This window comes from Macrotis lagotis, chromosome 1 (genome assembly GCF_037893015.1).
Source record: "Macrotis lagotis isolate mMagLag1 chromosome 1, bilby.v1.9.chrom.fasta, whole genome shotgun sequence".
NCBI classification, from domain to species: domain Eukaryota; kingdom Metazoa; phylum Chordata; class Mammalia; order Peramelemorphia; family Peramelidae; genus Macrotis; species Macrotis lagotis.
This window is the reverse complement of record NC_133658.1, coordinates 669,732,907-669,749,943: the sequence shown is the minus strand read 5'-3', so window position 1 is coordinate 669,749,943 and position 17,037 is coordinate 669,732,907. Positions and strand designations below refer to the sequence as shown.

The 17,037-nt window shown below is 31.0% G+C and overlaps 1 protein-coding gene across 4 annotated transcripts in view; it reads right to left on the bottom strand.

Moving 5' to 3' along the window:
* The window catches only part of CALCRL (calcitonin receptor like receptor), a 105,498-nt gene that overhangs the window by 342 nt on the left and 88,119 nt on the right, over nt 1–17,037 (bottom strand). For all 4 annotated transcript variants that reach the window (XM_074215540.1, XM_074215539.1, XM_074215541.1 and 1 more), the window contains 5 exons: nt 15,700–15,853; nt 12,486–12,546; nt 12,333–12,399; nt 7,293–7,511; nt 6,282–6,323 (listed from right to left, as the gene is read on the bottom strand). In XM_074215540.1, the coding sequence (XP_074071641.1) occupies nt 6,282–6,323; nt 7,293–7,511; nt 12,333–12,399; nt 12,486–12,546; nt 15,700–15,853 (543 nt within the window). The remainder of the gene's footprint in view (nt 1–6,281; nt 6,324–7,292; nt 7,512–12,332; nt 12,400–12,485; nt 12,547–15,699; nt 15,854–17,037) is intronic.

Below are 17,037 nucleotides of genomic sequence, written 5' to 3'. Positions count from 1 at the left end.
TATATTGCATTCAAATTATAATCTATTTTTTGAAAACAAATGCAAACAGCAGTTCCTAAATGCTTATTATCTGCTAGGCACTGGAGATACAAAGGCAAAAACAAAATATTTTTCGCCCTAAAGGAGATCAATTTAATCAGGGAATGGACTGACATGTACATTTACATTTGTTAAAGAACTTAACAGAATACTTAGGTATTGTATGAGCTTAAAATAAAAGTCTATTTCCTTCATGGAGTTACAAATTATAATAATTATCAAAAATTAATAAAGTTTTTTGGTATTACACCTACATTTGGGAAGTTAAGAAAAACTTCTCAGAGAACCTGGAACTTGACCTAAGTGATTTTTTAAAAAAAGAACTTGGGTGTATCCTATGAGACAGAAGTGAAATGAGAGTGTATGCCAAGCACAGTAAATCATTCAAAGACATCCCTTGAATGTCTTCCTTCCAAGATGGGATTTGGAATATCCTTTGAAAGAAAGGACAAGAAGGTCAATTTGGTTACTCTTGAGAACCAAATTCAGGGACCAAAAATTGCATCAAATTTATTTGGAAAGATTGGTGATATCAGATTATAAGGGGCATTAAGTTCCAAAAGATATGTATTTTATCCTAAAAACAGTATGGATTCACTCAAGCTTTTTAAGAAGGGTCATGCCAGATTAAGTGCTAGGAACATCTCTTTGGCAGTTATGTATAAGACAGCTCTGAGAGGGGAGAAATGTGAAGAAAGAATATCATTTAGGTAGTTATTGTAATAGTCCAGATGATGAGGTCTGAGATAGGGTGATGTTTCTGAAAGTAAAGAGGAGAAGGATGAAAAAAACTTGCATTGAAGGTAGAATTGAAAGGACTTGGCACCTAATTAGAAATGGGGTAGGGAAAATAGAAATTAGGTGACTCGAAGAATGATAGTTTCCCTCAACAATAATAGGGAATTTCAGGAGAGGGAAAGGTTTGGTGAAAAAATAATGACCTGTCTTTTAGACATGTAAAACTAAGATGCCTATGGAATTATTCAGTTGGAAATTCTCAAAAGGTGGGTTCATTTCAAACTAGAAAACAGGAGATATACTGTGTTGTATTTGTAGAGTTGGGAGTTCATTGAAAGAAATGATCATTAGAACTATAGGAGCTGATGAAATCATAATAGCTTACAAATGGGATGTTTTATTTTGTTTATTACAGATGCTGCTACTAGTAAACTTGCGCTGAAAAAATATCTAACAATTTATGTAGATGTTCCTTTTAACTATTATCTTTCAACACATAAACAAGTTTATGTTAACATCTACTTCATACAGTACTATAGGTTTTCAAGCATTACATGAAAATTAATCAATTAAACAGATGACTTTAACTATTCAAATAGTTATCTTTGTAAAAAGTAGGTGACTAAATATGTGATTGTCATTGTTCTGAAAGTTCTATTTAATTTAATAACTCATATTTTTATTCTAATTCCTGTGGAGCCAAATTATAAAAATACATGCTTGGAAACTACTGTGACTTTAGAAAAAATATAATTTATTTCCATTTAAAATTACTGTGACAAGCATGACTTCTTAAGAACAATGCACATACTGATTCAATATTTTTGCAATATTCACTATAATATCATGGAATCCAGAACTCTGTTTGCATAGGTATAGAGTATTCCAACTAAGGAAATGCTTACAAATGAAGGTTTGGAAACTGAGTTGCAGTATCTAGTCCAAGAATTCCCTGTATTTGCTAAGAAGATGAATGACTTCCTTAGGTTGATTGTTGCCTTTCATAATTGAAGAAGACTATGCCATCAAGTGAATGATGGCATGATATGCATATTATGTTGATTAAAGTGAGGGGAATATTGTGCAAAAGCATCCTTCTTTCAAAACCATCCACAACCTATGGTTTCTTAGTTTAGGAAACAGGATTACAATGAGAAGCCTTGGTCATTTAGATGTGATCCCCCCCATGTAAGCAAGGCACCATGGCATTGCAGTAATGTGGGGACAGAGTTGTTATATAGTATTATACAACCACTGTATGGGAGGGATGGGATTTAAATTCATATCTCCTTCACTCTGAGAAAAGTTCTTTGAGAACCATTATGTCATACTGCCTTTTCCCTAAAGGACATTTTTCTTTTTTGTTTAGTAATATTACCAGAAAATATGCTCCAAATTAAATATTGAAATGAAACATAATTAAAAAATTAAAGTTGGAAATTTGTCAAGAAAAAAACAAACACGGTGTATAGTGTCTCAGTACTTTAGTCTAAATATGTAACATATAAGCATTAAATGAATGTTCATTCATTTAAAATATCTCATTTTCAGTCTTCAGGAAGAATTATTTAAATTCTTCAGATTATTATTTTTCCCTTTTCTCTGAATATTTGGGCCAGATAAAAACTTTATTAATTTTATGATTTTTTTTATCTTTCTTCATTTCTTTGTATTTTTTCAATGCCAGTTAGGAATAACTTTTGAGAATTTTGCTATTAGTTTAAAGTAAGTGGAATTATAGATTGCATTTATATTTATAAATTATCTTTTACAAATTTATATGTTTACCTCCTTTTTTCTCTGATAGAATGTAAATTCTTGATGGCTAGGACTATTACATTTTTGTCAATGTATTCCTTCTGCCTAACATCTGTGGAATATAGCAAATGTTTAATAATTGCCTACTGATTTTTTTCAGGAATATAACAGATGTTATGGATAGTTGGCCATGAGAATGAAAAATCAATTTAAATGAGAATTATTTAGTGCAGAGATATTAAGTGTGTAATTAAAAGGCAGTACCCATTTGATTTCAATATGTTAATGTATTAATAAAAAAGCAAATATATAAAAAGTAGTTTTCTGAGTCAATATGAAGTATGAAAGGATCCTTTTGTAAGGTTTAATGAGTCCAATTTCTTTTCTAATTTTTTATGACTCATTGAAAGTAATCAGTTTGAAAAGTTTAAAAGTCAAGATGACATTTGCGATTTGTTTATTCTTAGACTATTTTCTTTTTCTCTTTTTTAAATTTCACCATCCCATCTTATAATTGCATGTGAGCCATCAGAAAAATAATGGAAAATCAATTCTGAATTGTCTTCAGGGGCTTTATTTAATCACATTAAAAAAACACCTAATAAATAAGAACTAAAACATTTTAATTTTGTTCATTTAGATTATTCAGATTATTATTTACATTATTTAGATGTCATGTTTATAATTTATTTCTTTTAAGGTATTGTCCCACCTGTTTGACAGAGTGCCTTGAAGTTAAAAACTGTCATTAGAATTGAAAATATTCTATTATCATTAATAATAAGAAATATAATAATAATAAGAAGAAAGATTGTCATTTTTATCTCACAGAGCCTGGACCAAAACTTTAGTAAAGGCCTAAAACTATATATTTATCAATCTGAGTTTGAGATGAAACCCAGAGTTTCTTAGACATCCCATTGTCTCACCCAATATAAAAATAAAAATAGATATATAATGGATATAAACTCTCATTCAAGTAGGTGTTAGTCAAATTACCTAAAAACTTTGAGTTAGCAATTTATGTAAGAAAAGAAAGAACAGTGGAATTGCACGACTGAATTGCCTATTAACATATAGAAATATGTGAATATGAATAATTAAGGTACATATTATAGGGTTGCTTTGAGAAACAGATTATTTAATATTTATAAAAGTACTTAACACAGTGTCTGTAGCTATATAAATACATATATGTGTGTGTGTGTGTGTGTGTGTGTGTGTGTGTGTATAGATATACATATATCTTTATCTATATCTAGATATGTATACCTATTATTTTCTTTTCCTCTTCTCAAGTAAGAGGAGGAGGGGCTCAGAATAGTAAAGTGATTAAAAGAAAGAGGTCAGAGGTGTGTTTAATTAGATGAAAACATCAGGATAGAAGTTGAGGGGTACAAATAGCATTAGGATATGCAAAAGTTTGACTATAGGAATGATCAAGTCAAATATGGAAAATCTAGTAAACAGATAGTTACAATTAATCTTATATTTATGTTACTGGCTTACATGTGCCTCTTAATCATCTTGAAATAATGTAAGTTCCTTGAGGACAAAGGACATTTTTTTTCCTTTCAGGTACTTAGCAGCTAGTACAATGCTTGACATATATAGTAGGTAAATAATAAATTTTTGTTAATTGATTTTATAACTAAGCACCTCATATAGTAACTCAAGTTATAAGCAACAAAGAAGTATTTGTTGAGTGCATCAAGAATTTAAAGTGAAAGTTTTGTAGGGGGTAGGTGGTGAGGAAAATAATGAAGTCAAAGATAATGAACATGCTTCATCTGGTGATGGGAAAAGAGCAGGGAAATAGGTGAAAAATGTACATGTCTTCAAGGCTTTTCACTTGATCAGATGGTAGTCGACATGGAGCAGGTGTGCTTATTACATTAATTTCTAAATGTAGAAATTCTATGGAACAAATTATTATTTCTTATTAAAAGGCGAGCATACTTTAGTAGACAGAGAGCTCGTCTTAAAGTCATAACGGATTGAAGTTCAAGTCCCACCTTTGTCACAGGCTGGTTTCATGATTTTTGACCAGTAATTCTGTTAAAACTCCAAGTTGTTGGCTTACTTTGAATCGGGAATTTTTCTCACCAGAATGAAATCACAAGTTTTGGAGAGAGGGGAGAGAGGGACAAGGAGAAAAAAGGGAGAGGTAGAAAAAGAAAGATGAAGTACTTGTCTATTAGTCAGACTGCTGGATGGGTGGCTGGATGGATGGATGACAGACAGATAAACTAGGGAAAAGGAGAGGTAAAAGGTAAAGAGCTAAAGGATAGACATCAGACTATATGATAGATAGCACAAGGGACCAAGAAATGGCTTTTTTATGTAGAGGAATAGCATAAAATGAAAAGTTGAATTATGCCTTCATGTTACAAGATAAAGTTAAGAAGCTAAGAGAATTCATGTAAAAATGTGGATTTTTTTTATCTATAGAGATTAAGGGGACAGACAGATTTTTTGAGATATGAAGAATTTAAGGTTGTGCCAGTAGATTCACTCAAAGATTCATATGGCAGTAATTTCTAATGACCAGATTTATTTAGATCATGCTGAAACATTTTGTCATTTTGTCTTCTTTTTTGTATATAAGTAAAGGCTTAGAGTATTTTGGGGAGGTTGTGTAAATATATCTTGAATATATTTTATGGTATTAGACTTTTAAAATAAAGCAATTTAGGATAGTCACTAACATTCAAAAAATTTTCTAATTGCAGTTAGATAAAATATTTGGTGGTGTCACATACATAGGCTTCAAACATTTTTTTACCAGCAACTGTGTTATGTTTTGAATAAAATGATAAGACTACATGGACTAAAAAAAAGTATGGTCACACAGCTATATCTCCAATGTTTAATCATATAAAAACACAAGACACAAATGTCTGCATCCTGATTGTATTGTCTATTTGGATTTGATAATTTTATGTATCTTCATATGCTTACATATAAACTTTTGAATATGTCTGATTATTGTCAGTATAACACCTGACAAGCCAATACCTTTGTTACCCTTGTTTTCAGTACCTTTTATGGATACTTACTAAACATTATTTGAACTTTGATAACAAAACCAAAAAACAAAGAAAAAATAAACAACTCCCTATTCTTCATATTCTGTATCTAATCTTCTCATTTATGCACAGTAATACTGAAGGATTTTGACTATATTGCCTCTGCAACATAGGGCCATCAAGAGAGTATTGTTTGGCACATCTTATGCCCCCTTTGTTCTTTTTTAGTTTTCAGAAGAGAATATATATGTGTATATGTATATACATATATATATATATGTATATAACATACACATGCAAATAAATCACAGCCTCAATACACAAGAGTATAATAATATTCATATGTACACATATAAAACACATACCTCACAATTCATATGTATACACACATAACATCACAAGAATATAGTCCTCATTATATATATATATATATATATATATATATATATATATATATCACATGTTCACATGTGTTTAGATGTGTGGTATGTATGAGTCAAAAAAGTTAGAAAAAATGAAGTTTTTTTCATCTAACTTCATGGAATCTGTGATATATATATATATATATATATATATATATATATATATATATATATATATATATGATATTTGGAAGTCTGTGGACCTCAACTTTTAAAGAGATCTGTTAAACAAAAATAATTTTGAATTCTTTATAGAAAAAATGAAAATGAATATTTGGAATTTTGAATACTGTACCTCCCCATTAAAGAAGCAGAAGATTGTGGAGACCAAAAGACCCTGTAAAATAAAAAAGTTCATTTTTTAATTTGATTAACAATAAAATAAGGCCATTGTATAAAAATAACATATGATGCCTTTCTACCTAGGAGAAACAGCAGAACTTGTTTTCAACTAGTATACTCTTTGAGAATCCAAGGTCAACTCAGGTCACGATGAGACACTGGACGACTACATGCTCAGTCATGCAAAAAGTGTGGCAATATTTTAAACACTTTAGAAACAGATTTCCCAAGGCAATTCTATCCACTTCTGGTGATATAAATTAGATAAAGTTCTCTCTATCTTTGCTACTTTCCCTGTCAAAAAATGAATAATGTGCAAACTACAGAAAAGTCTCCAAACCCCAAACAATATTATTTTTCATGTGTCAATGAGTCTGTTCTTATACTTAGGTAATGAGTAAATTAATGTAAATTATATCGGAGAGGAAATAAATACCTCTTATTGCTTCATTCCCCTTTAATGGTACTAAATCAGGAAAATCAAATACATATCAAAGTTTCTTTTCAAGGTTCTGAAATATAAGCCTACTAGGGTTTGGACTGAAGGTTGTCCAAGTTACCCATATACTCAGATTATTTCCTTGAAAATGGTTTCCCAACATAGTTCTGTTCCACATGACTTCTAAGTAGAAAAGAATTTTTTTCAGAGTTTCTAGTAAAGAATGAGGTTTTTTTTTTCACTAAATTCCTACAATCAGGATACAATATGGAAAGAGACAGGATGAGTAAGACCTTGTCTCTATTTTGTAGTAAATTTTATACTATAAAGGGGCAAAATGATAGCAATAATTCTGCGGAGAAAAAAAACAACTAGGAAAGTGAATATACTAAAATTTATAATTTCATAGAAAATGGGCAAAATACTGGGAAGTAAATGAAGACTGTAGTTATATAGTATGGATTAGCAATTATACTGAAATATAGTAAAGAAGAGATGCTTACAAATCCCTCAAGGACTTTGTACCTGGTAATGCATGAGGATGTGCATAATATAGTCATATATTTCTTCAGCAATTAGTCCTCCTGGTCTCCAAGGAATTAGCACAAATTCAATTCCAAGCAGGGGTACAAGAATAAGGGTTGCTCTTACTGCTTTCATGTACAGATTTGACTCTGCTTGATGAGTGACTTTTAGCTTTGTGATGAGAACACGTACAATGTTCAATAGGAAGAAGAGGTTCACCTAGAAAGGGGAAAAATAAAGTTTTGATATGTTCCCAGAGCATCATAGGCTTGCCATTTCTTAACTCTCATTAAGAAACAGAGGGCCAAGGATCTAATACATTATGCATACTTTATTGTCCTGATGAATGAGGAAATGTTGGGTCCAAGAGTTCCATGCAATGACATGGATGTGCAAACTAAAGGTCCATAAATAAAAAACGATGAATGACTTTAAAGGAACATGAAATTTTAGTAGAATGTAAACATCTGAAGACTTTCTCTTAAACTTCACCATTTATCATATTTTATTTTCATGTTCTTTTTGGTTGTTAGCTTGTAGTCCTGCACTCATCTGAAATCCAAAACTTGGGTCATCTTCAGGGCAAATCTTTATTGGGAATCAGCAAAGTCCTTTCAATAAGCAATAGATCTCACAAATATTGAATGATATTTAATCAACAGTGCTAATGGTCACTAATTAAGTCAGTTTCTTGTGGCACCATGTCATTTGACTTACACTTCTCCTACTAAAAGATTCTGGCTTTCTGAATCCATTTGCTTTTTAATATTCTCATTTCCAACCCATGGTCCTCTTGCTTAATTTCTAATACCTTCCCTATATCACTTACTGATTATTCCCAATACTTTTGCTAAGGGCCTAATCAGTTGTTTGTATTCAAAAACCCAATATATAAACACATAAACATATTTACATCCATCCAGTAATTTGGAAAACAACCATGACTATATTTTTATAAAGAGGGAACAACTATATGAGACATGACTTATAGTACAGAGACAGTTAAACTTGCCATCCAGTAGTCTGGGTGTAAGTTCTGCCTCATAAATTTATTGTCTATATGATCATGAGGTAATCAGCCTCTTGGTCATTTTCCTTAGTTATAAAATGAGATATTTGTGGTAATGATATTGATGGGTTGCTGTAAAGAAAACCAGTTCAGAAAGTTTAAAAATTTAAATAAATATGAGTTCATAGGATTAAACAAGTTATTAAGTCCTAATGCCTATATAAAAGATGAATCTGAGAGTTTGAGATTACTCATTGTTGAAATACTAGTTTTAAAAAGACATTGTGAAAAGAGATCAGGCATAGAAAATAGCTATCTTATCCTCACAGAACTTAAGATCACTGAACAAACAGTAGGCTTCAGTGGAAATGTTACCATGAAAAGTTGAAGGCTGATAAAAACAGGCAAAAAACTAAGGATAAAAATAGAAAGAGGCCTTTAGAGAACTATAATGATTGAATAATTATCATATCAGCAGCTATCTTACTACTTTCAATACATTTCTTTACCTAAGCATATACTATAGATGATTTTTTTAACTCAATGGAAAATATTATCCACGCAATAAAGGATAGGAGACAAAGAGATCCCACATATCAACTTATAAATAAAAAAATAAAGAAAAATAAACAGGGTATTTTACATAAGTACCATAGCTAATGTTCTTCATTAAAACACTGGTAGAAACAGTAATTTCTGGTTTTAGTCTGTAAAGGGCAAAACAAACCTGAGTTGCAGACCTATCTTCCCAGTTAAGAATTTTTTTTTTAAGAATCTGGGATTATGAATAGGAATATAGGCAAGTTTGTTATATAAACTAAATGAGCATAGAATTAAAATTTTCTTCTAAACAAATTCTCATGTAGAAATCAGTATGTTAGATTTAGACAGAAAATCATTCCCCTGACATTTCTATTTAATATCAATTCAAAGATGTCAAGTAAATTTACTCTACTGTTCTATAAAAGTACTTCTATTTAAAAAAATTAAGAAACTAGAAGTAGAAATTCAATTATCAAAAGAATTGCATTCAAATAAATATATATTTATTTGAGTACATATATACAAATATATTATATATATTTATATATAAATACATATAAATATAAATATATATATCTTTGAGTACAATACCAGGAGAAGATGAAAGATGACAAAAGAGTAGGAAAAGAAGGGAAAAAAGTAACCTTTGCAGTGATAGTTGTTATATTGTAAAATTTGAGAATTTTTCACGTAAATGGTAGAAGACAACATTGTATTTGGAACATGAATTATTCATATAACATTTCTAAACTTTTCAATATTCTGAATAGGAAGAAGAAAACTCCCACATAATTTTCTACCATTGTAAAAATCAGTTGCATTTAACTAAGCTACCTTTTTTGACCTCCCCAGACAGTTTTGTAAAACAAGAATGTGGGATGGAACTTTTTTTTCACATAAAGGAAGATATCTTTGTTGTTCGCATACACACACACACACACACACACACACACACACACACACACACACACACCTGAAGAAAACTATGATTTTACAGGTGTTGGAAGATCTTCATCTATTCTGTATCATATAGTCTTACATATTTCAGTTGCCTGGGATTCTGAGAGGCCAAGACTTAGTTGGCATTACACAGTCCATATGTAGCAGATTTTTCTCCATCTTTATTCCATTCTCAGTCCACATTACCATACCTCCATATTTCCTCTTTACATCCCTAAATTATTTCCTTCCCTTTAAGAAAGTAGTCTTAGAAAAGCTCTTGTATAAATTTCCAGGATCTTGTCATATTTTTCATTATTCAAAATTTATATTTGCTTTACTTATGGAGCATGTAACTCAACATTAGATGATAATATTTTTCGCCCATAAAAAGAGGAATTACTTAAAATCACTTTGTCCCTCAAAAAAGTTTTCAGTTCCATTTCTCCTCTCCCACCCCCTTAGGCCTTCTTTAGTGGTGTATGAAAAATTTGAACTGGCAGGCTAACTTGTCTGAAGAGTGAAATCTTCACTCACACAATTCCCAAAAAATATATCGTTAATCTTCATTGTATGTCTGTCTTTTACTGTAAACAAAGAAAAGTATGTTTTTTTGCTTTCATTTCTCAGAAAATCTTCCCTCTTTAATGACAGGTTCATCATGCACAAAAATTTGCAAGTCAGTTTCAATTATTTAGGAAAATGTATCATCTTAGGGAAATGTTCAAGAAGTCTTGTGTGAGAAAGTTGGATTCATAGGAAAAGTAGATTCATAAGCCAAAAAGTGACTCACCTATAAGCAAAGTAACAAGAAATTATTTCCTTCAAGCTGTGGAGCAATGTTTTCATTGATAAAGGACTAGTCTTTTGATTATGATAATCATTTAAATATTGCTTTGTGATTTGCAAAACACTTCACACATATGCATATCATCATCATCATCTTCTCAACTGATCCTCACAACAACCCTGTGAAGTTCATGCTATTACTGTGTACTTTTTAATAATTCAAGAAACTGAGGCATGGAAGGGTTAAGTAATATGCCCAAGTTCCCACAGCTGGTTGAATTGTCCCATCTTCATTTGTTACCAAAACTGTACAAGTCCTGGAAGAAAGTCAATTGGGTATAATTGAAACCGAGGAAGGAAGCTGCCTATGAATCCCAAAGCATTTACATCCATTATCTTAACTATTCATTTTAGTCTTTAATCACATACTTCAATTTGCATTGTTACCTATTTTATGTCTATCTTTCTTATGTCTCCAGCTATTTTGCAAGCTCCTAAAGACTAAGGAATATGCCTAAGATTTCCTCTCTTCTGTGCTCAGTGTTTACCATGCACATACTAGTAATTAATGCATATGAATTGAATGAATTAACATACAACAGCTTTGTGATCTTGAGAAAGTCCTTTGCCTTCCCTGGTCCTCAGTTTCTCTATCTGTAAAATTAGGAGTGTGCATTAGATAACCCCTTGGATCCCTTCTAGATTTAAATCTATTGTTCTATGAATTTAGTAACATTAAGGACTATATTAGTGAACTGTATTATAATGTTTCCTTTGTCAGTGGACAAATGAACTAAGCAAAAAGTACAGTCAAGTAGCAGTCATTTAGGCACTGATAACCATTTCTTCACTTTCAGCCTAGAGGAACAATATGCTGTCCACCTTTGCCTACCTGAATAAATACAAATATATGTATCTATAGCTATATATCTATGGCGATTATTTCGGTACAATGGAAAAGAGAGGGAGCTAAGTTTGGAGTCAGAGACTTGCATCTGTATTCTAGCTGTAACACTTACTAGCTGTGTGACCTTGGACAAATCACAGAACATATGATACTCAATTTTCTCATTTGTAGACTAAGGATAATCATTTTTATACATCTTAACTTGTAGAGCTGTTATGAAAAAAGGGATTTATAAGAATTTAAAAAGTATGTAAAATGCAAAATAATGTTTAGTCATGATGTTAATCATCTATGCCTATTTTCTCATAGAATCATGATAATAGCCCCTTAATTTTTAAGGATGTGATTGAATTAAATGCATGCACTATTGTCATGTGCTAATAAATTTCTATACATAAATCTTTCTGGAATTTTTCAGATTTTGCTATCTAAATACCCCATAGTTTTCATTATTTGAAAATCCATATCTTTTTAATAACAACTAATGCTTTTTTCTGACCTATAATTAATTTCCCTCTGTGTCATCAAGAGATAAAATGTTAATTACACATGAACTGTAGGAATTTGAAGTGTTTTATAAAGTGAATCAAATAAAATATGAAATATAACCAAACTTTCTTTCCACATATAAATGACCAGCTAGGAAACTGGTTTATAAAATATTGCTTACATATTGAATGTTATAATGAAAATTAAGAAGTTATTTCTTTGAACATAAGCATAAATTTAAAAAATTACTAGAGGACTAACTTTCAGTTTATTATTCTCTAAGTACTTAGGAATGTGATATAAAGACTCAAAATTGAATTAGTTAAATTAAGAATAAAAGCAAGACAAACTAAAAATAACATACCAATAAAGCTGCACAAATTGGTCCATGGATGATATATAGTAGATGAGTATCAGAACTGATCCAGCAACTAGAGGGGAAAAGAAAGAGAAATGAATACTAAAGATACATTTTGGTAGATTTAAAGCAAAAAATCTGAAAGAAACACTGATTTACTTGTCATTATAGTATAAACTTCTTGCAACAGCATGTAAACAGGCAGGTATCAGTGGGAATCCTGTAAAGATAAAAGAAGGAAAGAATTAAAAAATGACTTTTCACCTGAAATTAAATTCTAATATGAATATTTGTATAAAGCAATGCTAATTTGCAGGGGGTACTAAAGTAATAAAAATTATATTTGCTAAATGTTTGCTATCCTTACCAGTTAATGATTTGATCCTTCTACTATAGTCAAATGGAAATGATTTCCTTTTTACATTCTTGTACCTTAGCCTAGGTCAAATATCTTCTTATCCATCATATTGGCTATATTACTTTGGAACTTCTCTTACTGACTTCATCATGCCCTCTCATTGGATATCTTCTCTATTCCTCTCCTCCATTTGATATAATAATTCTTAAAATTTTTAAATAAATTAAATAAAGAAACTTTAAATACAAAAGATAAGTTTATTGGACATAATATTACATTTGTGATTCTCAAAATAATTTAGATAGCTCCAAATAATTTTTAAAAAGTATAGTTCAGACTTTTATGCTAGTCTAGAGGGAAAAGACTAGCCCCTCTCTATAACCTGTTGAGGTTGTGAAAAAAAAGAACATGCCACTAAAGTCTATTATAATCTAACAGAACTTTTGCTTTGATACTAAAATTATCATGTAATGGAAAGAACCCTGGCCTTGGAATAAAGAGTAATAACTGAGATTTCAATTCTGCCACTTATGCTTACTACAGAATCAAGGACTGTCACTTAACCTGATACTCTGATTCTCATCTGTAAAAGAAAGATAATTGCTCTATCTCCCTGAGAGTTTCTGTGATGATTAAAATAAGTGCCAAGGGTGATCATGGCAAGAAAGTTTGCCAGGAGGGGTTACTTCTACAAGAGAAAGCTCTAGAATTGTTTTCTGTAGACATAGAGTGGTTGGGCTCTGCCTCAGTATAGGGAATGTTCTCCCCTCTCCCCATGCCTCTCTGAAGAATTGAATACATTCATTATTACTGGGAAGGGGAAATAAGGAATTATGAAACATAAATTCTGTTCTCAAGGAGTTTATAATATCATAATTCTAAGACAGTCAGGCGATGTAAACATGTATTAGGAATCCATTATGTGTAAGGCACTCTGTTAAGAGCTGAAGATGCAAATATGAAAAGAGAGTATGTCTTCCATCAAGGACCTTCAATCTAAAGAAAAGGAAACTGAAAAGTTTTCTAAAAATATTAACTTTTAATTAAATATTACAATATTTAAAGCTTTAAAACTGCACTAAGACTTTTTGGGACATCCTTTGGGACATCACTGGTTTTTCCAGTGTTTCCTTATGGAATTTGCCTGAAGAAAAAAAATCAACACATTTCAAACAGCTGGTTAATTTTTCATTTTTCTACCACTGGAGTAGTTTATCCAAGGCTATATAGATTATTTACCTAAATTATGTATAAACATATATATATATATATATGTATATACACATATCTTGCATTTATCTAATTAAAACTGTGCTATGAGTGGAAGCTAGGTTGCACAGTGGACAGAGCACCAGCCGAGGAGTCAGGTTGACCTGAGTTCAAATCTGGTCTCAGACACTTAATAATTACCTAGTTGTGCGACCTTGGGCAAGTCACTTAACTCTATTGCTTTGCAAAAAAAAATAAAACAAAACTGCACTAAGACTTTGGGGATGCCCTGAATAATTACTGCTATTTAGATAGTACTTTAAGGTTTACAAAGTACATTGCAAATTGTATCTCATTTTGTCATCATAATAACTCTAAAATGAATGTGATTCAAATCACAAAAGTTGTTGAAGACCTCATGCAGATAATATTCAGGTAGAAATTGTGCTTTATAGGGTGGTCACTTAAAGCAATTTAACTATCCTCAGGTTTAGTAGTTTCAAAATTGTAAAATATTTAATTGTTATTCCTACTTTTGACATATGCTAACATGATATTTTTATGTTGTAGTGATATAGGATAAACATAAGTTAGAAATGATAATACTTGGCTTCCTCTATTCTTTTTCAACTTTGTCTCTCCCATTCAATGAATTACTTGACTTTTCCAAAAACAAATACCTATTGACTCAGATAATATAAATTAGAGTTAGAATTCAACTAAACAAGATTTAATATGAGTTACTATTTATCTAGGAACTTTTAAGTTTATTTAGTCTAGTCTCCTCATTTCTCATTTTACAGATTTGGAAATATTTCCTAGAGATTATGTGACTTGTCCAAGTTAACCAACTAGAGAGCAGGAGACTCAAATCCAGGTGTCCTTGACAGGAAGATCAATATTCTTTTCTATTTTATTGCAGTACCTATAAAAATGATAACTTAATACTTAAATAACTTAAATACTTAAACAAAATACTTAAACAAAACTAATTCTTAGTTCTATAAACCAATAATCCTTAAATCAGCCAAGGTAAACCAATATGACTACATTATTATAAAAAGTGGTTATTATCCACTGATTTCTATATAAGAAAAATAGTAGGGGCGGCTAGGTGGCATAGTGAATAAAGCACAGGACCTGGAGTCAGGAGTACCTGGGTTCAAATCCGGTCACAGACAGTTAATAATTTCCTAGCTATGTGGGCTTGGGCAAGCCATTTAACCCTGTTTGCCTTACAAAAAAAAAGACTGAAAAAAAAAGAAAAAAAAAGAAAAATAGTAAAGAGATATGGCTCAGGCTAACAGTAACAGAAGGCAGTGTCGAGTCTGGAGTCACAAAAACTAAACCTCCTGAGTAAATATGGCCTTAGACATGTACTAATCATATGACCTGGGTAAGTCATATTGCCTCAGTTTTCTTATCTATAAAGTGATCTGGAGAAGGGAATAGCAAACCATTTCAATATCTTTGCCAAGAAACCTCCCAAAAGAGTTACAAAGAGTCAGGCACAACTGAAATATCTCAGCAACAACAATAACAAGAGTAGATAGCCTCTATATTTCCTTTTTATGTTGAAATTGCATGATTCTGTGTCTATGCCAAAGAGTTTTTATTTACTACCCATAAAACAAGAGAAACACATCTAAACAATCTTCCTAATATGCATACATACACACACACACACACACACACACACACACACACACACACACACACATATATATGAAATGGCAAACTGACAAAATAATACGCAGTGAGGAGTGTAAACAGGAAACTTTGCATATGTGTACATACGGCACCTACCCCAGCCAAGAAGATAATACCAGAGCAAGTGTTGCTTCTCTGCAAACACAGCCACTACAATGAGTGTATGCAGATAAATGCCTTCACATAGCATCCAAAAATAATTGCATCCCAACAAATAAAGGTGAATAAACTGGGATATTTTGCAACTCACCTGAGTGAAAAAGAAATATATCAATTAATTATCATAGTTATATCTTACTCACTAAAATTTATCTAGTCATTTATATAGGGATTGAAAACTATAGACTTATTTCCATGAAAATCATGGATTTTTAAATTCCAGGTTGATAGTACTTTCTTATGTATTATATTGTTATATGAATGCATATCATGTAGTATTATGTAGTATAGTATTCATATTTCATACACATACAATAAGATGAATATAGCACAGTATAGTATTAAATATTAAGTATTACATAGTTTAATATAAGTACTTCTATTAAGTACTTAGTTACATTAAGTACTGAGTAGGGCATTTACATTAAATGTTACACATGTATTATAGAACATATGGATAGCAACAATGCTATGCACATATGCATTTGACAAGAAACTATTTTTATGATATATTATTACATAGAGATATTTAGAAAATTTCTTATTCCATTCTCATGAGCAGAGTATATAGCAATTCCGGCCACTTAGTAATTCTAGAAGATTCTATGAATTGCTAGTCTCCAAAATTTCTTGTGTCCAAATAGATAACAATCTTCTATAGACTAAGGTAAATTAATTCTCAGATAACAGTTACAGGGTCCATTACTAGGTTCATATTCTCCACTGAGGTACCAGAATAAAGTACCCAGTTGCTATTATTTCAAATTTTTATAAACTAATTTATACTTCTGCATTACATATATTATAGATTAAAATTAAATTTAATCTGATCTAATATTTAGAGATATGATGATATAATGGTAAGAGATCTGAGATCAGAACAAGAAATATTTGAATTCAAATAATCATGGGTTGTCCTGGCTATGTAACCTTGGACAGGTCTCTTAATGACTCAGTGCTCTAGGCAACCTTTTAAAAATTGCAGACAAAGTGCTAACATGCATTGGTAGGTGGAAACTGGAAATGTTCTGTATCAGTGAAATAAAAAGTCCAGTCCCTATCACTATTGCATCTTGATATATAAATATCCGTTTTATATATTTTGAAAGATGCATCATTGAGGGGATTTTAAAAGAATAAGCAATAATTACCAGTTGATCATTCTGAAATACTTGATCTGTACAAATTCATTAGAATAATTTCAAAATAAAATGACATGAATATGTTCCATTTTTCTAGAATGATTCAGTCTATGATTATATGAAACTGAAAATA